This window comes from Rhea pennata, chromosome Z (assembly GCF_028389875.1).
Source record: "Rhea pennata isolate bPtePen1 chromosome Z, bPtePen1.pri, whole genome shotgun sequence".
NCBI lineage: Eukaryota > Metazoa > Chordata > Aves > Rheiformes > Rheidae > Rhea > Rhea pennata.
Window position 1 is genome coordinate 69,961,359 of NC_084702.1, and position 26,967 is coordinate 69,988,325.

The 26,967-nt window shown below is 39.7% G+C and overlaps 2 protein-coding genes across 2 annotated transcripts in view; both read left to right on the top strand.

Moving 5' to 3' along the window:
- The window catches only part of MTMR12 (myotubularin related protein 12), a 33,440-nt gene extending 25,197 nt beyond the window's left edge, over nucleotides 1-8,243 (top strand). The window contains exons 12-16 of the mRNA XM_062600186.1: nucleotides 1,271-1,341; nucleotides 2,438-2,610; nucleotides 3,328-3,495; nucleotides 4,414-4,575; nucleotides 5,465-8,243. Coding sequence (XP_062456170.1) covers nucleotides 1,271-1,341; nucleotides 2,438-2,610; nucleotides 3,328-3,495; nucleotides 4,414-4,575; nucleotides 5,465-6,040 — 1,150 coding nt within the window. The 3' untranslated portion in view covers nucleotides 6,041-8,243. The remainder of the gene's footprint in view (nucleotides 1-1,270; nucleotides 1,342-2,437; nucleotides 2,611-3,327; nucleotides 3,496-4,413; nucleotides 4,576-5,464) is intronic.
- Nucleotides 8,244-22,489: 14,246 nt separating this feature from the next.
- GOLPH3 (golgi phosphoprotein 3) overlaps nucleotides 22,490-26,967 on the top strand; it is a 37,133-nt gene continuing 32,655 nt past the window's right edge. The window contains exon 1 of the mRNA XM_062600057.1: nucleotides 22,490-22,961. Coding sequence (XP_062456041.1) covers nucleotides 22,749-22,961 — 213 coding nt within the window. The 5' untranslated portion in view covers nucleotides 22,490-22,748. The remainder of the gene's footprint in view (nucleotides 22,962-26,967) is intronic.

A 26,967-nucleotide genomic window follows, 5' to 3' on the forward strand; every position in this document is an offset into this window, starting at 1 on the left:
CATTCTTCTCTGTACTCCTATAATATCCTTTAGGACGGGATGAACCGCAGTACTCAAGATGTTAGCCCACCACAGATTTATAAAATGACAGTTGTTCTCAGTTTTGTCCCCTTCCTCTACTGATTGTTCCTCAAGTTCTTTTTTCTTCTCTCAGCAGTCCACAGTGAGTAAGACTTGGCATGGTATTGGCTAACTTAAGGCTTGTTATAGTGAATTATTGAAGTTATTTTTTGTCTTCAGTGTTACTTTGTACTAGATGAATTATCTGTCAGTTTATTTTGTGATCAGCTTCCTATCAGGAAGAGCTTTTTCAGTCATCTGCAGTCAGCTTTAGTTCTTTCTCTTCTAAATAATTATCAACAAATATTGCCATATTATTTGTTCCTTATTCTGAAGCTTACAAATACGCTGAATAGAGAGGTTCTAGTGAAGATTGTATGTTGAGAAAAGCAGTCATGTAGCTACAATTGTAAGTAACTAAAAGTAAATATCAGCCCAAGTTATTGTCTTTGCTTTGTTTTGAAACTGGTCACTTCCATACTCGAATCCAGTTATTTCCTGGATCAGCCTATTCTTGGCGCACTCAGTCAGAAATGCCTCTTCAGCTAGCTTAGATGCTAGAACAAAGAATCTGACAGCTCCACACTTATGAAATAAACTGTCAACTTTTTTTAGTGACCTAAGCAGCTGTAAAAATCCTCGTTTGTGTGCAAGCTTTTGCTGAAAATACCAACTTTATGAAAGTAGGGCTAGAAACTAACTGTGTTATACATGGTTTTGTGTGATCTTTGATCCCATTTGGTCATCCTTGTTTGATAATCTTTGGAATAAATTTCATCTCCATATTTACAAGATCCAATTGCTGATTCTTCGCTCTGCCCTTCAGATGTATTTCAGGAGAAATATACTATATAGGAGATTAGAAAAATAAGTGTGGTGATCTTGACTCTTCCCAGGATAGAGATCTGGACATAAACAATGGTAACAGTTTGTGTGGTGGCCAGTACTAGTCCAGAATATAATATGATGATTGTACAGAGATAACTGGAAATGCGAGGCTGATTTGCCAAGTAAAGATACCTCTTGTCTCAAAAACAAACTTTCAACTTCTCATTTATACAAGTTGAGCATGTTTTTCTAGTCATTCTGAAAGACTAGTCAAATTTCAGTGGTATGAAGTTCCAACTCCTTTTAGGGAAAAACAAGGAGAGAAACTTAATTGTAAAGATACTATTAAAATTTCAACTTATTTTTCCCTATATCACAATAGGCGATTCTTGAAAAAAGCAATTGAAGTTGCTGAATGTCTGGAAAGACAGCATACAAATGTTCTCCTTATAGGTAAGAATTTCATGAGATTATCCTATATCTTTAAATTCTCTTTACTCTCTAAATACATAATAATAACTGATAATAACTAATAACTGACTTAAGCAGTCAGTTTAATTATGGTAGAAGCTGCTAAAATTCATAAGCATTGGTACTTTAAGTACTTAAGCCTCAAATGCTCTTGAAATTGCTTTCTCCAGTTATCTGGATAAGTATAGTCTCAGACTAAGAGGGTGTTGTGAATGTGAAAGCTGCTGATGAATTTGCATGTGAGTCATGTTACCTCTCATGCATTCTTGTCTCCTAAATCATTTTAGTAAAGGTCTCCTAGACCATTTGCTGAACTTGAAATTATTTTTCCTTAAAGTATGAGAACTCTCTGGAAAAATGCTTTAATTTTGCTTCTAGAGACAGAGTAGTATGTAGTGCATTTATTGAAAATACGTACATGAAATAGGATACTTTTGTATAAATCTTGAACAGTTTGTCCTGGTTTGGGAACACTAATCAGAACGAGAAACAAACTTAATGTTAACCTTAGCCTGTTCTCAGATTACTGATATAGGCTTCCCACACACACGTACTGCCATTTGAGAAGCTTAACATGGGGAGAAGATGCTTCCCAGCGGGCATCTGAAGGATGGAGAGCACGTGTTGCCTACTGAGGCAGTTCCATTGCTGCCAACCGCTCTTTACCTCAAGTCTGTGGTGCGTGTTTTGAGATACTTTAAGCCTCAGCCACACCTTGTGAGGAGGCACATGCAGGATAGGAAGGGTAGGAGTGGATCATTGGCCTGGTAGCATTGGGCAGTATGTGCCTGGTGGGAGACTAAAGGGAGCAGGGGTCAAAGTTACAGCAATCAGTATTTGCTTTTGTGTTTTTTACTGTTGAAGTGTTATCCTGGTAAAAGTGTACAAAAAACCCTTTAGTTTTTACAAAAACAAGTATTGGAAACACTTCTCTGGTATACCATTTGTAAGAAATTGTACTCTAAATGTATAGAGAAGCATACAATTTTGTTTACTTAACCAAAGCTAGCAACGCTTTTATTATGTCATCCCTAAAACTTTGGGGCAGGGAAGCAATGCAAATTTTTCTTTTCTGTAGAAGAGAGTGCTACTGATCTGTGCTGTGTAATCTCCAGTCTGGTTCAAGTGATGATGGATTCATACAGCAGAACAAAGTCAGGATTTCAGAGCCTTATTCAGAAGGAGTGGGTAACTGGAGGACATGGCTTTTTGGATCGTTGCAACCACTTGCATAAAAATGACAAAGAGGAGGTACAATTTCTTTAATTTTCTCGAATACTATTTAAGTTCGCTAAGCAGAGATCAATCCAGAAAATCTAATTTTTCTGAGGGTCTCTGTTTTGCTTCATGGGTGCATGTTGTGTACAGTATCACTTTTTTTGTTTAGAGTTCAACTATGTCCTGGTAATTAAAAAGAAAAAAAAAATTAAATTTCCCATTCACTCTTTAGGAGTCTTTTGAAAAACTTATCTCTTGTCCTTTTGGACTTCGTTAAAATGTAATGACCCATGGCGATAAGTGAATTGCACATTCTTGTTGCAGCTAGAGTTTAGTTTTATATAATATTGCTGAAGCTGTTCCAGTCTCATACATCTGTGTTCTGGAAATAAATCAGATTGGTATACAGAATAAATATCGTAGCTGTAAAGTGATTATAGACACTTTTGATCAGAACTAATCCAGCCTGCTTTGTTAACTTCAAAAGACTGCAGACTTTCAGTTTTCATAGCAAGTTAATAAGTGCAATTCAGGTTAGAAAGCATTCATCTTTTTGTGAACAACTGTTCGGGGAAAAAAAATTGACAAGGGATAGCTCAGACTTTTTTTAGCTAAAGCTGTATACAGCAATTCTGTAGTTCACCAGAATGCTTTTGAGATTTGTATGTAGAGGTGCTAAATACTGTGAGTACATGGCTTGCATGATTAGAATACTTTTCTTGAAAGTGATGCAGTATTTTCTTTATTTAGGCTCCTGTTTTTCTGCTCCTGTTAAACTGTGTTTGGCAGTTGGTTCAACAGTATCCTCCAGCATTTGAGTTCACAGAAACTTACTTAACTGTCTTGTCAGACAGTCTTTATATACCTATTTTTAGCACTTTCTTCTTCAACTCGCAATATCAGAAAGACACTAATACGGTAAGGATTTGTTATTTTGGGGGTGCAATGCGTTGGATAGCAGTTTTGACTAAGGAGTAAGGGACACTTAAATTTACTAGCTGTACATGCTTGAAGCCTTCAAGGTGAAGGCAAGCAACTTTCAATGCAGGGAGTCCATTTCAGGCCTTCTGAGTCAACATGTGATGTGGGAAATCTGATTACTTGCTTCATCCCACAAAATGGGGGTAACTGGGGAATGTATTAGCTTGAGTGTGTGGCTTTAGGCTCACATTTATTGTGTTCAGATGAAAATGAAGGTCCTTAACCTGAAAGGAATATCCTTCTGTCCTGCATAATAACTTATCTTCAACAGCCTTGTGTTAGACTCATTCTGCTCCAAAAGCAACACTTCCTGAATGCTATTTTACACTTGGTTATGTGTTTCTCTAGTCTAAGAAGCTGGAAATAGCAGAAGTGTTCTCTGCAAGGCAGCATAAAGCCTAAAAAATGCAAAGATCATTGTATCGACTAAGGTGCTGATTTTGAAATTAAAGTATAAGCAGTTATGCAGTGTTGACAGTTCAGAGAATTGGAGAAGCTTATCACACAACCCTAATACCCCTTCCTCACCCTTCCCAGCACTGGAAGAATCCCAGTTCTTCCCAATTCTTAATGTCATTTTTTTTCTCAGATCACATCAGTTTGAGCCTTTGAAATGCATTCTTGCAATGATGCTGCCTAATTGTACTGTAGAAACTGAATACTGTCTTAAACGGGAAGTATCATGCAAGTGAATACAGACATGAAAGCTAGTGTTGTCCAGCTACTGAATACACAGAAATCAAAAATGTTGTTGCAACTCTGGACTCTTCTGTGGAAAAATGTTCCTTAATTTCACCTTGGCTTGGTCAGGATTCCTTTCTAGCAGCCTGAATTGTGACCTGTTTGTTTTGGCAGACTGGTGAAAGCCTCAAGACACAAAGTGGTCCTTTCAAATTTCTTACTGTGTGGGACTGGTCTGTACAGTTTGAGCCCAAGGCCCAGGCTTTGCTGAGCAACCCTCTTTATGCAGAGAAGCCAAAACCAGATAAGAGTCAACGGAAACCTACCCGATTCAAAGTAAGATATCTGCTTTACTTTTTTTTTTTTTTTTTTTTATGGTAAGAACATCTTGCAGAATTTAGTCATACTTCAAATGTACTTGCATTAGAAGCTCTGGCTCCAGGTTTTAATTGACAGAATGCACACACACCTCAGACTCTTCTGGGTCTTAAGAATGCAACTTTCACCCTTCTCAGGTTAAAAATCACTTAGTTATGCATAACCATGAATGTAGTGTTTTCTTTCACTACTTCTGTGCAAGCGTAGTGGTAACTTCTGTATGAGACTTAACATTTAGTATATTGTGGCAACTCACCTCAAAGTGATCTTTGTTCAACAAAGTACCTAATTGAAAGACATAGCAGGCTTAACTGGTTCCCTAATTTTTCCTCTAAGAGTAATGGTGTGTGATTTTTAATTGCCTGGGGTAGTGATGATAATGGATGGACCATCTCATTATTGGAAAGTAGCAAAAATTCAGTAGCAAAAGCTTGTTTGTAGTAGCTTTTCTCCATTGCAATTCTCCTGTAAGAGGGGATAAATTCTGCTCTGTAGAAAGCATTCTCAACTGACCCTGCCAGCCCAATTGACAATATTATGTATAGAACCTATATGTGGTGGAAAACAACGAGAAACTCTTGGATTAAAATTCTAAATTTGCTCTTCAATTATTGTGTGACTTGCTTAAATTTGGTAATATGTAATACTTTAGTATATGCAAAGCATTTTCTTTTTTCAAAGAAAATGCTCTAATCAGCGTTACTACTTTAGTATAGTTGCATTGCATTGCAAGGAAGGTATCTTGGAATACTCTGCTTTTTGAAGTTTTTTGCTTCCCTCTTGATGTTATCTAAAGTCCTATCAATATTTATTTTGGTATATTTCTTTTTTTCCTCCTCTCTTAAAGCATCAACGGCAGCTTTCTTTGCCATTGACACAAACGAAATCTTCTCCGAAGAGAGGATTTTTCAGGGAGGAAACGGATCATTTAATTAAAAACATTCTGGGCAAAAGAATTGGCAAGTTCATAAATTCTTCAGATGAACCTCATAATAGCTTCAGAGAATTCTATGATAGCTGGCATAGTAAACCTGTTGACTATCATGGTCTTCTGTTACCTTGCATCGATGGGCCAGAAATCAAAGTCTGGGCTCAACGGTATTTACGATGGATTCCTGAAGCCCAGCTTCATGGTGGTGGCACAATAGCCACAGCTGCCAAGATTTTGGACCTGATGGAGGAAGTACAAAGCTTGCAAGTGAAAATGGATGAAGAACATAGTCAAGCTATTTCTCGAGATGTGCAAGCTGTCCCAATGCTGAGAAATTCTGCTCGTTTGTCATCCTTGTTTCCATTTGCTTTACTTCAGAGACAATCTATCAAGCCAGCTTTACCTACTAGCACTTGGAAAGACTTGGAAGATGAAGATGACTTGGTCAAGAGGGATGATGAATTTGTTGACTTAAGTGGTGATATGTCATAAAGTGTATATATATTAAAGTATGATTTATGTGGCTGAGGTCTGTGCTTTAAAAGTTTTGCTATATTCTAATGTAAGAAACTTGCGCAAGCATCTGCAGCCTATTTAGTCAGTTTGTGGGGTTAAAAAAAAGCTGAGTTGGAAAAAAATAGTGGCCATGATTAACTGAACACATTTTGAACTTCCATTTCACTCTAAATGTTGCAACAACACACTTCAGCATAGGTGTAATAAAAACAGAGGTCTTTAACAGAGTGGCCATATGGCCACTCTGTACAAAAAAAATGGATGCTTTCTGATGTAAAGGTGGAATACTAAATATGTATGCAATATTAATCATGAGGAATCTATTAGACATCAATCTTATCCTTCTTCCCCTTGAGCTAGAAATATTAAGATTGGCAGTCACTGTCACTAGGAGTTGTTAATACATCTGCATTTTTTTCTTCTTTTCACATGTGAAATAAACAGGGGAAGGTGGTAACAAAATGTGTGTTCATGAGTAATCTTGTTACAGCAGAGGAATAAACCTGTTGTCACCATAAATTTTGTCTACCATGGCATGAACTAAAGTCATGCATTTGTCAACCTCATCTTTTCTGATAGTGTTCACCTCTGGCTTGCAGAACTTCACCTTGTGTAGTAATATGATGGCGGCTTGCATGTTCTAAGCCTCTGCATGCTTAGGCATCAGGCCCAAGGGCTTAACTACATGTTGAGCCTAACTGTGTGGCTATTGTGCTAGACTCTCTCGCTGCTTTGGTGTGTTAATTCACAAATGTTTGCTGTTAACTGTAGGAAATGGCCTGAGACTCTGACTTGCCAGGAGTACTTTTTCTTTCTTAATGAGAGTTTCATTCTAGACTCCCAGTTTATGCCAATTGCCTTTGAGGCTTTTCGTAGCTTGCACTGAGACCCTCCACAAAGAAGGGAAAACAGTTTTGTAATCCTGCAGGGAAGTTGGATTTGCAGTCTATTGCCACTTGTTAGGAGTTGATGGTATAGCTCATGAATGTGGCTTTCATATACCATATGAACACTTGTATCCTGTTGCTGGATGTCACAGCAGTACCTCAGTGAAAAAAGCCATAGAAATGCCTGTCAACTTTTTGATCTACTGTGTGTGTATGTTCATATATAAAAATATTTTAATGCAAATAGCTGTCCTTTGTAAAGTTGAGCTTTACTCTGTCAAATGTATTTTGAGTGCTTAATTCTACAATACCACAAGAATGGATGCAAGTCATAAAATAGTTACTTTGAGAGGGTAGAAATTGAATGTTTTCTGTACTCTAGTACAAATTTAAAAATCCATGCTGGAAGACTTGGATGATAGCAAAACTGTCACTTAAATTGGATCAGCTCGTTGTAATCGGGGCTATTAAACTAGGTTAATGATCAGTCACTGCACACTGAATTAGAGTTAATATGTATAGCAAAAACTATCTGCAGCCCTTTAAAAATAAATATTAATCTGTTAAATATGTAAAGGAGGAGGGGAGCTCAATGCAACTCAGTGCCAAACTGAAGCTTCTCAACTCTTGATTTGCCTTAAGTCTTAGTAGTGAAGAGACAATATTGAAGTTAATAGCCTTTTGTTTAAAAAGGAAATGCTAGTGCTTGCATTTACTTCCATGCTACGTGTGGTCTTAAGGCTAGCACTTGCTAGAATGGGCTGTCCTGCACTTGTCCTTCAGACTTTATTGCTATGACTCAAGTGACTCATATGCAGCAATACTTTGCATGTGATATGAGCAATGTATTGTGGGGAAGAAATACTTATCATTCTAAGGTGTGTGTTTTTTTTTTTTTTTAAGGCACTGCTATTGGAAAAACTGTTAAATGGATTTTTTCTATACTTTTGATCAAACTTGTTGTAATGTTTCAGTCATGAAGATAATGTATTTATATTAAAGAACAGATGTTGGACATCTTATTTGTACATAAGTTATCAAAGTTTATATAGAAGAGACATATATGTGGAACTGAACATGGGAACACTTGTGATGTAGAATAAATGCCATTGTTTTGGGTTTTCTGCACTATGGGATTGGAAATGTACTTAATATTTTTTACTCCAGGCTTCTGTTTATACCTCCAAGTTTTTACACTGAATGCAAGCTAGAAGCTTTACAGTTCTTTTAAAAATGCTGTTATTTCTCTAGTGGGCTGTTTGGAGACTTTCAATAAAATATACTTTGACATACTTGTCTTGAAATAAGAATGTATGTTTAAGCTCATTTTTGGAAGGTGATATTCTAAATCACTGAACCTGACAGTTTGCTGTGACAGGAGTGTTCTAGTTATATACTGGATATTTAAAGACTCTTTGTGGGAGGAGGCTGTGCAAAAGTCTTGGTTGTGCTGTTGGACAGGTGCTGTCAATTCAAGGAACAGACCAGGTCAGTGCAATGGAACAGATAACTGGGGGAAGCCACCTGTTCTTAAGGTGGCCTAAAAGTCCCTGCCAAACAGCAGTTTGGGGTGGGTTTATTAAACACTGGTAATTTCAGTCTTAGCAATGTATTTGTCTAAGTGACCCCTCTGTTTGAGGGGAAGGTGTATGTTATTTCCATGCTAAACAAAATTAGTTACTGCACCAGAGTATTTCTCAACCCAAATGTATTCAGCATGGACTGGGGGGGGAGGGCACAGTAAATCATGGAGTACAAATGGGAAAACGATCTCAGTTTTACTATAAACAAACTGCTGGCTTCTGCATTTAAAAACAACATTAGCAGAAATCACACATTCAAAAATCGTATCACTTTGGATATTTCTTGAAGGGGGTGTATGAGATTGAGGTCAAGACAAAACTGTTCTTGATGCCTACTAGAGTAATACAGTAGTAACTTATGCAGTGGCTAGGAAGTGCTGGGTCATGTTGTAGAATGAGGTGTGTCCCTGCCTCACTCATATCTTCTAAAGATCGGTGAGTGTACTTTGACTGTTTGACTTAGATTCAGGACAGCATTCACTGTGGAGAAAATGTTTGGTTATTAATGTGCACTGTAGTGGAATGTAAGGCTGTACTCTGTAGTCACTGCCAGCTTGGCCTCCTGATCCCTTGCTCTGAAGCTTTTTTCTATTCATGCTCAAAACATAAAGCTCTTCTAGAAGGCAGCAAAATAGCTAGCAGTAGCTGCCTTGCAATGGGTTACTTCTCTATCACCAGAGATTCCCTTCATCCCAGTCTTTAGCTGGAAACTTCATCTACAGTACTTACTGCTTGGTACTCACTTGAAAAGAGCTAGGTTCTGCATAAATCTCAATCTAGAAGTTATGCATAATGGACTTAATTTTCTGGGACAGTGAAGAGGTGGATGAATAAACTATCTTGAGTCTTAAAACAAAATTCTGTATACAGAATCTTCCAGGATTAATTTAGGAGTGGGAGGGAGGCAAAATGCATAGCCCTTTTGATTGTCTCAGGTCCCTCATCTTGGTTCTTGCCTCAAATGTTTGCATTACTTCCATTTTTGGGAGCCTTTGGGGGCTGAAGTATTTTCAGAAAAGCACGATTGCTTACAGTACTCTAGTTGTCGGTATCTGCAGAAGGACGGAACTCTTACCTGGTGGGCGAGCAGAGTTATCTTCGGGAAGGAGTGAATTCAGAAGCTGAGAATGGCTGCTGTTTGAGCTGGAGAAACAATCTGGGGAGGGCACCTCCAAACTGAACACAGGGGGAGGAAAGATGGAGTGATTCAGGCTGCAGTAAGAGAATGTGGTGGAGATGACAAATGGCTCTAAGTCCCAAAGAGGGACAGGAGCTCAGGAGGGCTCGGGAGTTAGCTCTGACTTCTGAGAGCAGCAGCTCTGTCTTGTTAAGGAGGCTGAGAAGAGATTAATAGATGACTGCTAACTTTCTGGTAAGTGTTTCTACAGACAAGGGGTGCTTGATACTGCCACATTTTTGACTGTGGAGCCATGTTCTCATGTGGAAACCCTGTAGAACAGTAAAATGCTGTTACTGGATTGCAGTATGTTACTTCAGTTTCAGTGGCTATGCTACTAACTAATAGATTATCAGTTTATTCATTGCAGCAGTCTAGTAAAATGAAGTAGGTATTTCCCTTTTTTGTTGCCTGGCTGCTTAAGGCAGGTAGATAACATTTATACAGGAACTACATTTGCTAAATTGCTTTATGAACAGCAGAACTGTGAAGACTGAATTTTCTACAGCTTTTTCTCTTCTGGATATATCCCAACTTCCTGAATGTCTGTCTGTCTTCTGGTGTTTCCTATGCTTGCTCATCCTGAAATATCTTCAGTCCTCCCTCTCCATCTCTGCTCCATTCTCAGGCTACCTGCTGTATTAGTAGTTAATAGGTTTCTCGCTGCTGCTGGACAAGCCAAACTTAGTATCTGTTCCTGAGGCTCAAAGTAAATGGATGGGGGGGTCTGGCCAGGCCATATATTCTCCAGATGGCTTGCTGGAATTTAGTAACTTTTGATGCTTGTTTTTGTCAAATACAATTAACATTAGCTACTGGTTTCCAAAGCTTTGGTGCAGGTGGATGGACAGGAAACTAATTAGCTAAACCATGTGGTCACAAAAGAAATAAGGGGAAGAAAATGAAACCAAAGCACCTGTACTTGCAGCTCGGGCAAGATTCAAGTCCACAGTTTTCAGGCTAAGCAATGTAACTTGGCCAATGTGAAAATCAGGTCATTTGGAGTCATATCAGCTATTCTGGTTTTCTATTAATGCAACAAAACTTTAATTTTTCTTTATTAATGTCTATGCATTCTGATTTTTTCCCATTATTTTATAATGCAGGAGCCAATAATCAGGCTTGGGCACCTTTGAGACTTTTAGAAATCAACCGGGATTTTTATGACTTCTGAAAGGTCACTTTTAATCCTTGTCTTATTCACATTCTGAATGAAAACTTCAATTAGAAATAGCTAACACAGCTAAAATTAATGTAGAGTTTTGCTAATTTTGCATGTAAGTCTTAAAATATTTCGTAAGTGTTACCAAACTGTTAAATGTCAGAGAGCCATGTGGATGAGCTAGCTAGCTAACTTTGGAGCAAGCAGGATTCATCTTTTTGTCTTTCTACAGGCATTGTTCTGAAGTATGTGTATTCATGAATCTGATGACAGAGAAAAAAAAATTATGCAGAGGGTATAAATGCTCGTTGCTTCGTATTTTGATGATGCAAGAAGATAGTTTAACCTTCGCTATGATCCCGATTCACAAATCAAAACAGGATGTTCCCCACTGAGCTCCTTAAGTTCTCTACACAAATGAATCCAGCTTCTTTCCTATAGGCCACTTCCTGCATCTTTCCAGTTTCCCAGCCCAGACTTTCCACTGAGGATTCACTCTTAGGAATTCTTTCTTGACATAGTTTTCTAATGGCTGTTCACTTAAGTCTGAGAAAGACTGGTTTTATACCTGCTGTCTATTCTTAGTTTCTCGTAATTCTTCCTGTTGCATTCTCTTGAGGTAGCAGAAGATTTATAAGCTGGATAAGAAGTTCTATGGATAACTAAACACTTAACAATTAACATCCAGTCTTTCCAAAGTACAAGATCCCTCACTTCCCTTGTCAATATGGAAAATGGCAGGTCTGGTGATTAACAATAAAAAAGGTTATTTAGAATAAATAAAATCCCATTTGCAGCCTTTTACACAAATGAGAACTGTTTCAAAATAAGAAAAGGATGGTGATAACCACAAGCTAATACAACATATCTCCTGTAGCTTTCAGTAATTCGTTGCACTGAACTCTGCACTAAAGAGTTAAGAAAACTGAAGAACCCTCAGCAGGGTCAGGGTTTGCTTTTGCTTTTTGCACCTAGTCTGGTGCAACAGCAAAGGATGCACTTGCACCTCCTTCTGTGTGTTAATGTCCTGTAGCCATCAGCTGATTTTATGGAAGTACATATTTTGCTTTTATGGCTTAGTTTTCTACCAGATCAGCTTGTTGATCCAAATCACCAATGGCAGTGCAAGGGAAACAACAGGAATGTACTGTTAGAAGATGTTCTTCTTAATAAGCAACCCACAGTTAAACTAGATGAGGTGCTTTGAAGTAAATCTCACTCTTCAACTACTGTGTTAAAAAGAATGAAATCCTGGGAACCACATCTAATGTGCCTGCTAACTGAAATGTTGTAAATACACAATTTACACATGTAAATGCAGAACTTTAACTGGATATTTAACACTTCTGAAAAAAGAAATAGAACCAGCTTTGGTTTGAGGTTGCCTGTAAAAGCCTTACAAGGTGATTAAAGAATAGTTGTATGGGATCTGACCTGTTTTTTATAGTAAGAAGATAAGGTCAGCAAAATCAGCTAAGGCAATATATAGCCATGAAATATATTCTGATTATCATCACATGATAATCAGAATATATTTCTGATGCTTTACAGACTTGTTGTTCCTCTGTCTGTAGTTTGGACTGTGAGATTTTTTGTAAATACCGTCATGCTGCCTGGGCTGTGATTAAGTAGTGTGCCACCTGCAAAGCAAACATCATGGTTTTTTAACTTGTAATCTGAAAGCAATCATTGCTCTGGAAGTAAGTTTGTATTCCTGATGCATTCCTCCTTTTCTCTTTTAAGCTTCAGTCATACATAGCTAAGCTGACTGATTATTCGTTTTGTCCCTTTCCTACTCACTTTTGCTTAGTTTTAATGGGAGTGATGTGTTTTGCCTGCGTGCAGCCCATTATCTGTCTCAGGTGTAAGATGGAGCTCTCTCATCTGACTGAGACCCTAATTTTCAGGGGATATTTATCCATCTAATACTGGTCTGAAAGCAGTGACCCTTCTTGTGATTGCAGTTGCAGCTGAACAGATATCTGGCAGAGATGATGATAAAAAGGGCTAATTACTGAAATGAAATGCATTAATAGAGAAACCATTACTTAATGTCTTGATATTAAGTAGAGGCCTGTGAATACGCAAAGGCTCTGGAGTTCTGCAGGTAACAGTGGATGCTGGAAAGAGCTGAAACATAATTATCCAGACCCAGACTCATTTAGTCAGGCAGCAGGAAATGACTGAATATAAACATTTCTTCATAAGTTTTGTATCTTATTAAAGTAACAACACTTTTACCAGTGCTAGGTGCTGGCATTAATTTTCTTTCTAAACTGGTAGACACCCTTCCTCTTCTTGATCATTTTTTCCTTCAGTTATCAATATACAGTGTGCTGCACACCGCAGAAGACAAATGTCTCTCCAGTGGAAACGTGCACCCACAGGGAAAAGTTGACTTACGTCTTTGTCAGAATAGTATTGCATATGGCTTAATACCCCCCTGAAAATAATTTTTTCTTTTGAAAAGTTACATTCAGTGAGCTAAATCATTTCCAAGTGTGCTGAACTGGAGTTTAAAAGGTGAATTTAATCACAGGACTGAAAAGGAGTTCTTTAGTACACTGGAGCTCAGATTATTTTTTTAAGTGAGGAAACAATGATTAGCTGTTCTTTAGAAGGACATATGGGGAAAAATAAACATTTAAATAGTTGTGTCCTTTAACACCATTTGTTCAGCTGTGTGAGTTTACAGAAAGTTTTTAGTTGGTGGGATTTTTAGTTTGTAGTGAAATCCCTTTAGATATGGCTGAATTATAAAGGTGTAGAAAATGTATTTCATGCATCTATATTAGTTTTTGTTAAATTACCAATAGGTACCACGCAGACAGCTATACTTGTTGGAAAATCTTTGCCAGTTAAAGTCCCCCACTGATTCAGATTTCCCAGGTCTCCTGAAGTTCTACCTGGGCCTCCTGGCAGGAGGTAAGAGAACTGCATTAAGAAGTGAGTAACTTGTGCTTGGCTGTCAACAAATCTTCTGTGCTGAGCTACAGAAGCCCAAGAAGTCTCCTCATGTTGGGGTAGGCAGTAGCTGTGTAACAAGACATTGGCAGCTTTGATCTGGCAATTAGACCAGATTTTGAGAAGTACTAGATACACAAAATTTTTTGTTCTCTGGAAAACTGGTAGCAGAAACCTCAAAAAAGGGCTTTTGGGTCAGGGTTTTGGCTGAAAGACCTGTGTTTAAAGAAATTGTCCTCAGTTGTTTGATTTATAGTGTGCTCAAAGAAGCAGGGCTGTACATTCTTGTAAATAAACCAAACTGCATCAAAGATGCTTTATTCCTAACTGGAATAACCTCCATGACTCTGAATTGGCTGACTGCCCAGTTCAAGAAAGATCCCTTCCTGCAGAAGGGAAACTGGCAAATGGAGTAGATTTAGGAATTCTGGTAGTTTTTTTTATTATTATTATTTATTTTATCAGATAAAGACATAGTAAGAAAGTTTACTTTGAAGTAATTTTGTCTGTGCATTTGTACAGTGTCAAACATAAGGAGAGATCATGATACTCCACCTAGCTAGGTAATCACTGCTGAGATTATTTCACTTCTAAAATATCTGAAACAGTTTTCAGAGCTTTTCACTTTGATTGCTAGCTAATTTTCAAAGCACCTTTACTAAACATAACAATTAGATGTTTTGTGACAATCGCACAAATTAAGTGGTATTTTCAAATCCGAACATGTTTGCTGTGCTACAATATCCTTCAGATATGCCCTTGCCAATGGAAAATGGCTAAGTAAAAATGGCACATTCTTACTTACCAATTTTGGGCTTCCTGGGTATTCTCTGCTATATTTCCTGAAGCCAATGGCAAAAAATAAGTTCTTGTCACTGTCAGCACTCCAGACAGGGGAAAGGAGTTGTGAGTACACCTTCATATAAACCATTTGCTGAGTTTTTATTTCAGCTGCAGTAGCATAGATAATAGCAGTGGCCTTGCCAAGCATTAGAAATGTGTCAGAAAGCAGAAGGTTAAAAACACCTTGTCTTAATCTTATATTAACAGTGACCACTGAACACATATTCAAACATGACATTCTTATCTGAGGCCAATTTACAATCCTGGGGTTGTGCAGATGAAAGTAATGCTTGGTTTCAACTGCAGGATGTTTATGACTGATACGGAAGTGCCAAGCTGGTTCTCCAGTTCCAGGCTAAGTTTGCAGTTAGGAAAACAGCCCATTTGATTTCAAGAAGAGGGAACCTCCAAAAGTTGCTTTTACGGAGTTGTTTTTCAGAGAGGGACCAAGCTTTCAGGATAAGGAGTGCTTTTTTTCTTTGGCATAGTGCCTAGTCCTGCACCCCTGCAGTAACATTAGCAGTGAGAGATCGCCCCTCTGGATTTAAGCCATGTCCTTGTGACTCTCACCTCAGGTACATTTTGAGGCACAAGGCCAGTAAAAGCTTACATGTCTTCTGCCCATCTATTTGTTCTCCAGAAACAAGAACTGCATGTGGCACTTCATAAGGGTATGAACAATGAGATTATTTTTAGTTTGGGGAGATTTTTAAGGATTAAAAAAAACATAGAATGACTTACTGAATAGTGAACAGCTAATAGATACAATAGTCATTGTTTAAACTCCTGGCAAGGAGAATTAAGCTAGTTTTGGTGCATAAGTAAACATTAGTGAAAGCCTTCAGTGAGAAAAGACCATACATGCTGAATTAGGACACCTGTATACGGATGGTTGATTCATCGGTGTAACATATTCTGTTTTAAATATGGAAAGCTTGTACGTCACTTTTGTATCTCGGCAAGAGCAACAAGGGATTTATTTTATCTTCCAAATTTGACTTATAAACCAGATAGGGATCTGGACTAACTCTCCATGTGGGCAAAAATACTGATACATTGTGCAGCTTCTCTCTCATCCTTGCAGCTGGCCAAGGCCTCCCCTCACAGACGCATCAGCAGTGCTGGGAGATTCCTGGACCAAGTCTGGGCCTTCCTCTTACACTGCTGAATGCATCTCTGTTACCAGTCATCAGCTGAATTTCTCCACTAAATTTTTGCTTATTAACTTCCATTCTGATTTGCAAATGGCACTAATTCAGGTGCTAGTCCTTTTCTCTCCCTCATCTCCAGGAAAGTCACTGGAGTCCTGAACGTCTTAATCCTGCCTTCAGTGATGTAGCTCCTCAGCATGAGCGTCAGACCAAGAGTGGCAGCTGCAGGAGGCCCAAAAGGTAGGCTGTGCTCTGCCTACCTGCAACTGAGTCTGTTGGTCGCTCGCCACAAGCTGCAGTTTCTATACTAGCATGAGGCTTGGAGGCAGATGAGTATGAATGCCCTGGCCTGAAGCTGTAGTTTGACTAACAGTGGATGAATTCAAGAGAACAGCAAAACCTCTTCCAACCTGTTCAAAGGTAACGTTTGCAACAACTGAGTACCTTTCAAAACAAATCAAAATACAAAAGCCAGCAGTAACTGAACAAGCAATGTCAAAATTCTTATATACTCTTTCTCCTTTTCCTCACAACAGTAAAAAAGTATTTGGGGGAGTTTTTCTGATAAGTGGTTTTCCAAAGCTGTTTCATGTCAGGCTCACTGCCTCTGCTGCTGCACGTCTGGGCACGCAGGGAAATGCAGTAAGCTGCCGGTTCCCTCTAGAGTCAGCGAGGCCTTCATCTCCCAAGTCCCCCCTCTCCACCTGATGAAAACCCCTGGATCATGTACATATCTGGCCTGTAGGGCTTCCTTTAAACAGGGAACTGCAATGCTACTGCTTGAAGTACAGCATTCCCAAATCTGCTGTTCAGAGATCCCCTCCCCTTTGAACTGATTTCCAGTTCAGAGTTTGAGGGATGGGAATGTTCAGTAAATAAATGAAGGAAGCATGTTTTACATCGGTACTCTACTCTTAAATGACAGACATGCCCTCAAAACTGGACAGGATCCCTAGAAAAACACCACGTCGCTCTTGTCCAACTTTTCCAGCTGTATTTTCCATTTCTGGTGCTCTTTTTTGCTCTTTTTGGCTTCAAGAATGAAGCTTAAAGTCTCCTCTTTTCTTCCTCAACCTAATTTCTGTAAAGAAAAATTACTAAAATGAAAAAATGTCTGAATAGGTGAGACATACAAGGTTAATCATAACATTATTGCTTTGCTGTGAGTTTTCAGATAGTTCTTTGCTAGTCATGTTTCTGCTCTGTTCTAATCCACCATGATTGCTACAACTACTACTATTAAAAAACTGACACACTCTATAATCACATACCCTCCTATCTCATGATCAGATATTGTGTATCTTCTCAGTTGCCTGCAGGTAGTCTCCTTGTGCAGGGTGCTATCCGAGTATGCAGCAGGAGGCCGTACATATTTATAGGTCATTACTGAACTCCTAACAGTGCAGTCGGTATTCAACTGGACAGTGACATTCTTTTAATACCTGGCCAGCCTCAAGGACTAGGTTGTATTTTATGTTCAAATGCTCTTCAGTCTATATAGCATGTAGGTAACATATCCTAAGTTGCCTTTGTCCCAACAATTCAAATTCTTAAGAAACTAAGAATAGAGTCTGCAGCCTAGATTTCATTTTAACATGCTTTGTAAATCCTCTGTGAAGAGATTGCTGTTTGAACAACAGCTCTTTGCTATCAAATGCATTAATAAATGTTTACCTTGATGGTAAAGTGTTAGTGAGAAGATCCTCTAATACCAATCAGTTAGACATGATCTAGTGATAACATTATTTTACAATATTGAAGATAGCACAGACATAATCCATGGCAGAACTTGCCCAAAGAAAATTAGTTGGTATTTAACATGTTTTAAATTTGTGAGAAAATGTTTGCAGGCCAGTCTTGTCAAGCTTTCTGCTCTGCAGGCAATTGGAGGCACCTGGAGTACAGGTCACAGTAGAAAACTGCCAGAGCCTCGCAGGGTGCTGCTCTGTTGCGGAGCTCGTGGTCCCTCTTGTGAGCCCCCTTGCCCCTCCTGGGAAGGACACGGTCCTGTCGGTACGAGCCCCCACTGAACAATGTCTTTCAGAATTCCGTTTCTCACTCAGGCATAAACAAACCCAAGTTAGTTTCTAGCAGGTTGTGATGGCAAGGACTGTGCAAAGAAGTCCACAACCTAGTAAGATGCAGTGCTCTGGAGCAGTTGGGTAGAAGTGTGACATTTCACTCGATTTCATCGTTTCCTGGCTGCAAAGCCAACTTCAAAGGTAACAGATCTAGCTGGGCAGATCTAGCCTGCGTTCTGTTTTGACTCTTGGGTGAATCAGGGAGATCCGTAAGCCAGAAATGCTTTACCTATGAATGCCTGGCACACAGCTTGAGCTCCCTGGATAGCAGGTATTACGGAAAGTACCATAGTTTCCATCTATGCCAAACTAAAAAACCTTCTGGCATTCACAAATTCCTAACCAGAAACTCCTACACACAGTGAGTTAGATGTGATGACAACCTCCTGGCTGCCTCTGGAAGTACAAACCATCTAGTGTAAGCAGCATCTACAACCTCTGCCAGGATTAGAACAGGCATTTCAATAAACTTAGCTGATTTCTCAGGCACAAGGTAAACAGAGAACAGCGCTTTAGCCTCTTTACAGCTGTATAGAGACTTGGAGAGGGCTGCTGCCAAGTATTTCTGGATTTTTCTTCCACTTCCCCTCTCCCAACTGCTCATCTACCTTTGCTGAGTTTATATGACCACTAGTTCTTGGAATCTTGTGTTTTTTTCCCTAATTGACCCCATGTCTCTGTTTGTATCACATCTACTATGTTCTAAAATTATTTGATTCTCTTTGTGTGGCTCTTCAGTCATAAGGAAAGGATGAAAACATACCAAAAGGAATGGACATTTATTATATACATACTTGTGAATGAACCAGAGTTCTCTCTAATTAGACAAAAAGACCCCTACTGTTCTAATCACTATTTATCTTGTGAATTATGACTCCAGAAACATTTTCTTCTCACCATCTGGCTTTAAGTAATTTTTTAATGAGCTGATGAGTACATACTTTACAAGGAACAAATAGAGAAGTATTTGTTATATTAGGAACTGAAATAAAGATTTTCCAAAATTTATATGAAGTTAATTGTGTTAAACGCTGACAACATTTGACAACAAGTTGTCAAAGTACTAATGACAGGCAGTTTTGGTGATGGTTTCCTGACATGGGACTGCCACCTCATTTTACTAAATGAACATGCAATGAAGAAAGCTGCACATTTTTCCTAGTGATGCTGACTGAATTGAACCACTATGTAGAAACGGAAGCATCTTTATTACAAACAGCACCTTAACTGGTACTTTTGTCCTTATGATTTCAGTATTGTAATTGTAATATTAATATTGCAACTATGACTCTTGCTATTGAATAGTATCACTCAGATGATAGCTATACAGGGAGGAGGGTGTTATTAAAATACAAAGATTATAGGAACTAGCAATCATATGAACTCAGCAGGTGATGAGAAAATAAGAGGCTCTGGAAATACTTGATATAAAAGGAAACCTTTTTGAAATAAGCAAATGTGAATACCACCTTCGCATGCCTGCCTTTTGTTTTCCTAAAATGTCTGTCACTCTGTCTCTAAAAAACCCCACAATTTATTGTTTTTGCATACACAAAAATTAAAGGCAGCACTAAATCTTTAACTCAAAGCCCTCTGAACTTTAAAGAAATCTTTTAACTGAATTAGTGGTTGTATCTGATTTTTTATGAGCTAGGCGTTAACAGCTGGCACTGTGCTACTGAAAGTAATTTGCAACTTCATATTATCCTGAACCACTCTAGATCAAATATGGAATAATTCTTCATCTTTTTGAGAGGCCTAAAACATCATCCTCAAATCATCCCGAAGAAGAGGCTTAAAAAAGAGGTTTATTAGAAAATATGTATTACCAAATTTCTGCTTTGTAAAGTGATAACATAAACAATGGCTAACTATTGGGCATTAAAAGCTGTGAAAGTAGGCCTTTGCTGTACGGACAGAAAGAGCCATGTCAAGAGACATTTCAGTGGCTCTTTTTTACTTAGAAAAGATTTGCTGCTAGTTTTGGAAAGTTCAGTCCTAAAACCACCAACAAAATTCCAGATGGACTGAACAGCCAGTAATGGATGTATTTGGTAACCAGAATAACGGGACAAGTAAAACAGGCACAGCTGAAAGTGGAAGAGAGAAAAGGCTAGAGAATATTATGTGACCACTGCATATGAGACACAATTTCTATGGTCAGATGATAATTAATTTTAGTTTCTTTTCACTTATGGTATCACAGTCTATTCACTTCTCTTGTCCAATAATCTTTCATCTCCTCCTTCTGTCATCACTCTGTACTTCTCACCTTGATTCTTCCTGGAAGAATTTCCTGTTCTTGGAGATCACACTGATAATATTGGGCAGAACAAATCTCAAGATATTTTGTTCCTTCAAAATGATTTCTATCATTAATGTCTACTCTAGCACTTAAGCAGCATGGTCAGGAAGTTTCAAGATATGATGGTTTGGCCTTAGGAAATTCCTGTCTCCTTTTCCTCTGGGCTACTGTTTCCACATTTTGTATGACAGTTCACTAATGACACTATGCCTATTTGTGAGGCTGCCCTGTTGAACAGATCACTGAAATAATATAGGTTAAAAATAACCTTTTCTTTTACTGTTATTTTTAAATCATATCCTTTCAGGGATCTAGGCAACAGCTCCATCTGACACTTGTTTGTAGTGGCATAACTGGCAGTGGTGAACTCTCACTGAAAGGGAATGCGAAAACACAGGTAAGAACGTAAACAAGCTTTACTGGTGAAAACAGTGGATGGTGAAGCTATATCAGAGTCAGCAGCCTCTTTCTAGCTTCTGTTTCCTCTAGAAAACAGAAATTCTGTTTTCCTGCTATCAATTTCAGTCTAATCATCCTTCATGAGAGAAATCTGCCTCACAGTATCTTGTTATGATTCTGCAACAGTAAAACTAGGATTTGTCCACTACATTTTAAATTTCAGAGGATGGTACATCTATCAGAGATAGACTTTTACAAATTCTAGCCTGCTGATCCTGATATGACTGATTGATTCTTCAACTGATAAAACAGAAAAGGTATTACTTGACATTGATTGCCCATTAAACAACCATCTGTAATATGCTGAGGGAAAAAGTCAAGTTATTGAAGAGAACTGCAATCTGAATGAGATGCTGGAAATCTCATGTTGTCAGTATTAAAATGACACATGAGATTCTAAGTCAGAAAAATGACTGATTTCTAATGTATAAATACTGTGTCAAATATAAGGATTTCCACAGTACACCTCATTTTAATAAAATAAAAAAAAAACTGATAAACAAAATCTAAAATTTAATTAACCTAGAAGTGATCCTAACTTGATCACTTCTGGAATACAAAAGTGAGCAAATCAAATATATATATAGCTACTGCTACAAAGATATACATAGCTATTTTCACAAAATTGAAAATAGTAACTCATTTATGTCTGAAGACCCTTGAGAAGAAGACTCAAATAGAAAAATATAAATGATAATTAGGAGCTGCTAATGAACAGTCAATCAATTAAGCACCAAAATGCAGTCAAGATAAAAGACCAAACTAGTTAAAATGGCACATTAGTGTAGTGGGAAAGTGAAAATAATTGTAACAGCCTAAGCAGTGCATTTTATTGTTAAGGGAGGAGAAGAAGATATTGCTTTACGTAAATCTAGGAACTGAAGAAGTTGTTACATGAGAATTTAAAAGACATGATGAGAAATCTTTGGCCAGCAGAAAGAACAGGGAGTTAAGTACCACTACGGACAAGGCAAATTCTAAAAATTGTATTACTAGAGAGAAATGTAAGAATTGTCATTAACAATACTTCAGAAAAGGCCGAAGTATTGAATAAATATCTTTGAATTTTGGGGAATAGTTGAGTTTTATCACATGGGACAAAGATGAAATACTTTCCATTAACAGTGTACTTTAAGAAGAATTTAAACAGGAGTATAAACCTAGGTAATTTTTAATCAGCAAGCTAGGATAATTTGTATACAGGTTTTTAAAAGAGCTTTTCAGAACATCTTCTTATCTGATTAGGATTTTCGCTAAGTGTTGGAACTCTCCCAATGTTCCAAAGGACTGGAAAAAACCTAATATTGCAACATTAAAAGAAAGTAAAAATGATGATCACAGCTGATCAGAGGCCTGTCACCTCCACCTCGGTCCTCTGCGAAACACCTGAATGGCTCATGCAGGATCATGCTAATACAGACGTGCGTGTAACCACTGTTTCAGGAAACAAGATTCCCAGAAAAAAGAGCGTTCTGGTGATGCCGTTATTCCCCGCGGCCGCTTTACGGAGGCTCACGGAGCTCCGGCCACCGCTCTGGGGCTTCTTTTGCCTCCCGGCTGCGAGAGGCCCCGGGGAGGCCGCACGGCGGGTCCCGCCCGCCGCGTTCCGCTGCCTCGTTGGGTGTTTTCTCCCTCCCCCCCCCCCCCCCCCGCCCGACGTTCAGTCGGGATGAAGGGAGCTCACAAACTAGCGGCGGGCACCGCCCGCGCCCCGCTTTCCCCCGCGCGGCCCGTTAGGAGCCGCCGCCCGCCGCCCCCGGCCCGCGCGGCCCCTTCCGGCCCCCCCCGCCGCCGCCGCTGCCACATCCTCCGCTGACATCAGCCCGCGCCGCCATATTGGAGGCGAAGCGCCGCCGCCAGCTCGGCCGCCGCAGGGGGGGACGCCGGCCCCTCGCTTCCTCCTCCTCCTCCTCCTCGCCCTCCCCCGCGCGGCCGGGCCCCGCTCCCCATGCCTCCCCCCGGCCCGCCGCAGCCCCGGCGCCGATAGGGCAGAGGCGGGAGCGGCCCCGTCGCTTCTCCTTCCTCTCCTCCCGCCTCCTCCCCGCGCCGCTGCCCTGCCGCCGCCGCCAGCCATGACTTCCCTGACCCAGCGCAGCTCCGGCCTGGTGCAGCGCCGCACCGAGGCCTCCCGCAACGCCGCCGCCGACAAGGAGCGAGGGGCCGGCGGCGGCCCGGAGGACGAAGGCCGCCGCGACGAGCCCGGCGACGACGAGAAGGGCGACTCCAAGGAAACGCGGCTCACGCTCATGGAGGAGGTGCTGCTCCTGGGCCTCAAGGACCGTGAGGTGCGGCCGGCGCCGCCGCGGGGGGCTGCGCGGCCGGGGGGGGGCCGGGGAGAAGGTGCCTGAGGGGGCTCTGGGGGTCCGGGGGGGAGAAAGTGCCTGAGAGGGCCCGGAGGGCGGAGGGGGCGCCGGAGAAAAGGTGCCTGTGGGGGCCCGGGGGGCGCCGGGGAGAAGGTGCCTGAGGGGGTCCGGGGGGCGGAGGGGGCGCCGGGGAGAAGGTGCCTGTAGGGGGCCCGGGGGGCGCCGGGGAGAGGGTGCCTGAGGGGGGTCCGGGGAGTGGAGAGAGCGCCGGGGAGAAGGTGCCTGAGGGGGGCCCGGGGGGCGGAGGGGGCGCCGGGGAGAAGGTGCCTGAGGGGGCCCTGGAGGTTCTTTGATGGCTTATAAAGAGCATTTCTGTGGAGGGGGAGCTCTTGGGAGGACATTAGCAATGTGGAAGGGATGTGTAGGGTGCAGGTGGGATGGGAGCAAGGACACTGCTGGGTCACGAGAGTGTTGTTACGGGGTTAGTTTGAAACAGATGTTTCTGGGGATGGGGAGAGCGATGTCGCTGGAGGTAAGGGCACATGCTGGAACAGGCTTAGTGTTTTGGGGGAGTGGAAAGGCATTGGGATTTTGGGGCAGAGGGAGGGCTGAGACTTTGAATTGCCCTTCAGATTTGGGATTTGCAGGTAGGGTCTGGTGTTTGTGGTATCTCAAGGAAGGGAACTTTGGTTTGGGGGGAAGACAGGCTGCTAGAGAGGAGGGCCAGGGCCTCCGGACAATCCTGGTGATTGACTTGGAGGCTTGAGTAGACCTGTGGTATTTATACTCCTCCTGCGACTTACTTGTGGCTCTTATGTGGGAGACTAGTCCACTTCTGCATGTTTAGTCAGACACGACTATATTGTATTTATATTCTCAGATTCTGTAAATTCTCAAATCCTATAAATTTGGATGCTTAGCAGCATTAGAGTCTTTAATAAGACTATCCAGTCTTTCAGTCAAGTTCAAGTGAAAAATGTGTTTGAACCTCTTAAAATTTGGGGTGTTATATTTGACAAAAATGAGACTTGAGTAATAAGTGGATCAAAATGTGGAAATAGCATTATTATATATTTTTTATTGAGTTTATAGCTTAACTGTGTGTCACAGAACTGTGAATAACATTCATTGAGGGAGATCTGGGTGTTGGATCTTTGCTTTCCTTGGAAGAGGTAACCAATGTAAGAAGTGTATGCACTATAGGAAGCCAGTCCTGTCAGAGGAAACAATTTATTTTGATATGGTATGTGATGAAGTAGATCTCTGTCTTAGGTAGGAGTTCTAATATGAATTAATTAAGGGACTTTCTCTGTTTTTTATTTTTTAAAGCAACTTTATGAAGACAGTTGGTTTAGGTGGAAAGGAGCTGTGCGTGTCCATGAGTGCAGTGGGAAATAAAGCTGCTATGTTCCATGTTTTATCACAGTACATTGCATCTAAAATAAGTTTTCTGGTTAATAAGAAGTAGATTGAGGAATATTTTTTCTCTGGCATTCTATTATTAATATGTGTAGATGTGCCTGTTCCATCTATCTATCTATCTGCCAAAATAACATATTTTATTTCTTTCTTGGGCTATGTTTTCAGGTTGTATTCGTGTAATCCCATTTTTTCGGCTGGATCTTAACATGACATCCTAATAAAGTCAACAGATATTCAGTGATGTGTGCTTCCACCTGTTGAATCTGAAGATAAATTCTTAGGCTTATGTGTATGTGCATTCCTTTTTGTGCTCAACTGAATAGTTGCACTAAAGTAAGTTAGACATTACAAGACAAGACAGATATCTGTCAGGATTGCTTGGGAGATCCTGCCTTGAGGAAGATGAGATAGATTGGGTGATCTTTCAGCTCCTGCCACCCGCTTCCCCCCCCCATGATTATATGCTAGATTGGCTGAATCTGTGGGCATTAGACTGTAAGGATTTCAAGCTAGGGAGTATTCTGTCTCCCAAGAAAGAATATAATAGAGTGCAGTTGTTCCTAGTATATAAGAAGTTAATTATTAAAAGGGAGCATAAACAAATCCTACTTTGCACTGGCGGTACATGAAACTTAGACTTCACAAAATTGGATGATTTCTAACAATAGCATGCACTAAAGATAATCATAGATTTCTTTGTATGGAAAAAATAACTAAATGAGTACTGTGGCATAGATATTCCTGACTCTTCTGGAGATCTTGCAGTGGAAAGACTAGACAGAAAGAATGATAATGTCATCTCTAGGATGGGGGCCTTACGTGCACGGATTATAGCATATATATTTACTGAGGTTTCTTAGACAAGAATTACTAGGGTTTGTATTTCGGTTTTGTGTATACCTTTGTTCTTCTCTCTTATACTCATTAAATCTCTTTGTCTTCAGATTTGCTTTTTTTAAAATCTGAAAATAAATATTGAATTCATTTTAAAAGATGAATCTTTTTGTTCTCTTTAGTTTTAATAAGTAAGCAAAATAAATTATTTTATGCATTTGGCAATACTTTTAATAAAGTTTTTACCTCCAATAGATTTGATTTCCCATGACGTTTATGTGAGACTTTCTAATAACAGAAAGCAGGGAAAAAGATGTGTAAAGTATGATTGTGAAACTGCATAAAGTGTAAGGGAGGAACAGGTATGTCAGCTATGAAATAAACTGAATGCCAGTAAATTTAAAGCTGACAGTCCTATCTGATTTTTTTTAACAGAATAAAATAATTTAGTGTTGAGTTTAAAAATAAAAAAATTCTAAGTCCATATTGACATAAGAGTGTATTTCCCTAAAAAACCTCTAGCCTCACTCTCAAAAAAAAAGTAGTTGATAACTGCCTGTTGCAACTTAGCTTTGAATTTTTGGAGGTGGAAGTTTCTTTCAGTATTCAATGTCTGTCAAAATAGCTTTACACCGTATAAACAGTGTACAAAAATGACTTGCGTTTGAGTGGATACCATTTATAATTGTAAATGTAGAGGCCAGAGCCTTTACTCGTAGGGAAGAATTTTTCAAGAAGATTCAGACAAAGATGGATTGATGAATTCCGCATTTCTAGGAGGTTGCTAGGTATTTATGTGAAACATACTTTCAGAGTATTTTGATGACTGAACCATAGCAAAACTTTGAGTTGTTGCCCAGCTGTCACTGCAGCATTGGTCCAATGATGTGAATGTCCAGCTATCTTAAAACAAACACGGCACTCCTTAGTCCCATTCTTACTGCTTGAATGCAATTAACTGTGTTCACATGGTTAATGCTTTTTTTTGACTTTATTTAAATGTCATTTATGTATGTCAGCTGTTTGCTTTCCCCCCTACCCCCAACTGTTCCTCTTCTGTTTGTATGTTGTATGTATATGTAACTGTTTCTGTATTCTAAGGTCAAGATACCTTAGGAGGAGTATATGCTGAAGTACTTGCATAAACACGATGCTTTCTCATATATAAGATAATGGTTGTACTTGATGCAAATACAGCTTGTTCAAGTGTAATCAAACATGACTGAGGAGAACTTGCATTTTTGTTTACTTGTAATAGTAGTGCATTTTGTGCACTACTCTCAGGACATTAAAGATTAACTGTAATTGACAGATGTGGTGTCCCTGAGAGAGCAGGTAAAATATCGGGAACAAAATACAGTACTAGGGTAGTTCAGGGAACATTACAAGAACACCTACAACTCATTTGGAAACTCTTCAGAGACAAAGCTGGTAGAGGAAGTTTTACTTATCCATTTCAAGTAGAGCAAGAGCCTGTTGCTATAGAAATATATAAAAAAAATCACTGAAATGCTTTGTTGTATCAAGTTAAAAATAATACTGCAATAGGACAGCTCAAAACCACAATAAAAAGGGGGGGGTTAGTTTGTAAACTACTGAGGCATCTGAGGTTATCACTCCCAGGAGGCAGTGATAAATATTAAAAGCTAGCTTATTTTAAAAACTACAGCTAAAAAATGAGTACGGGCCAGTTTGTTCATTGCAGCTTTTTCAGACATCTTGTATCTCAGTC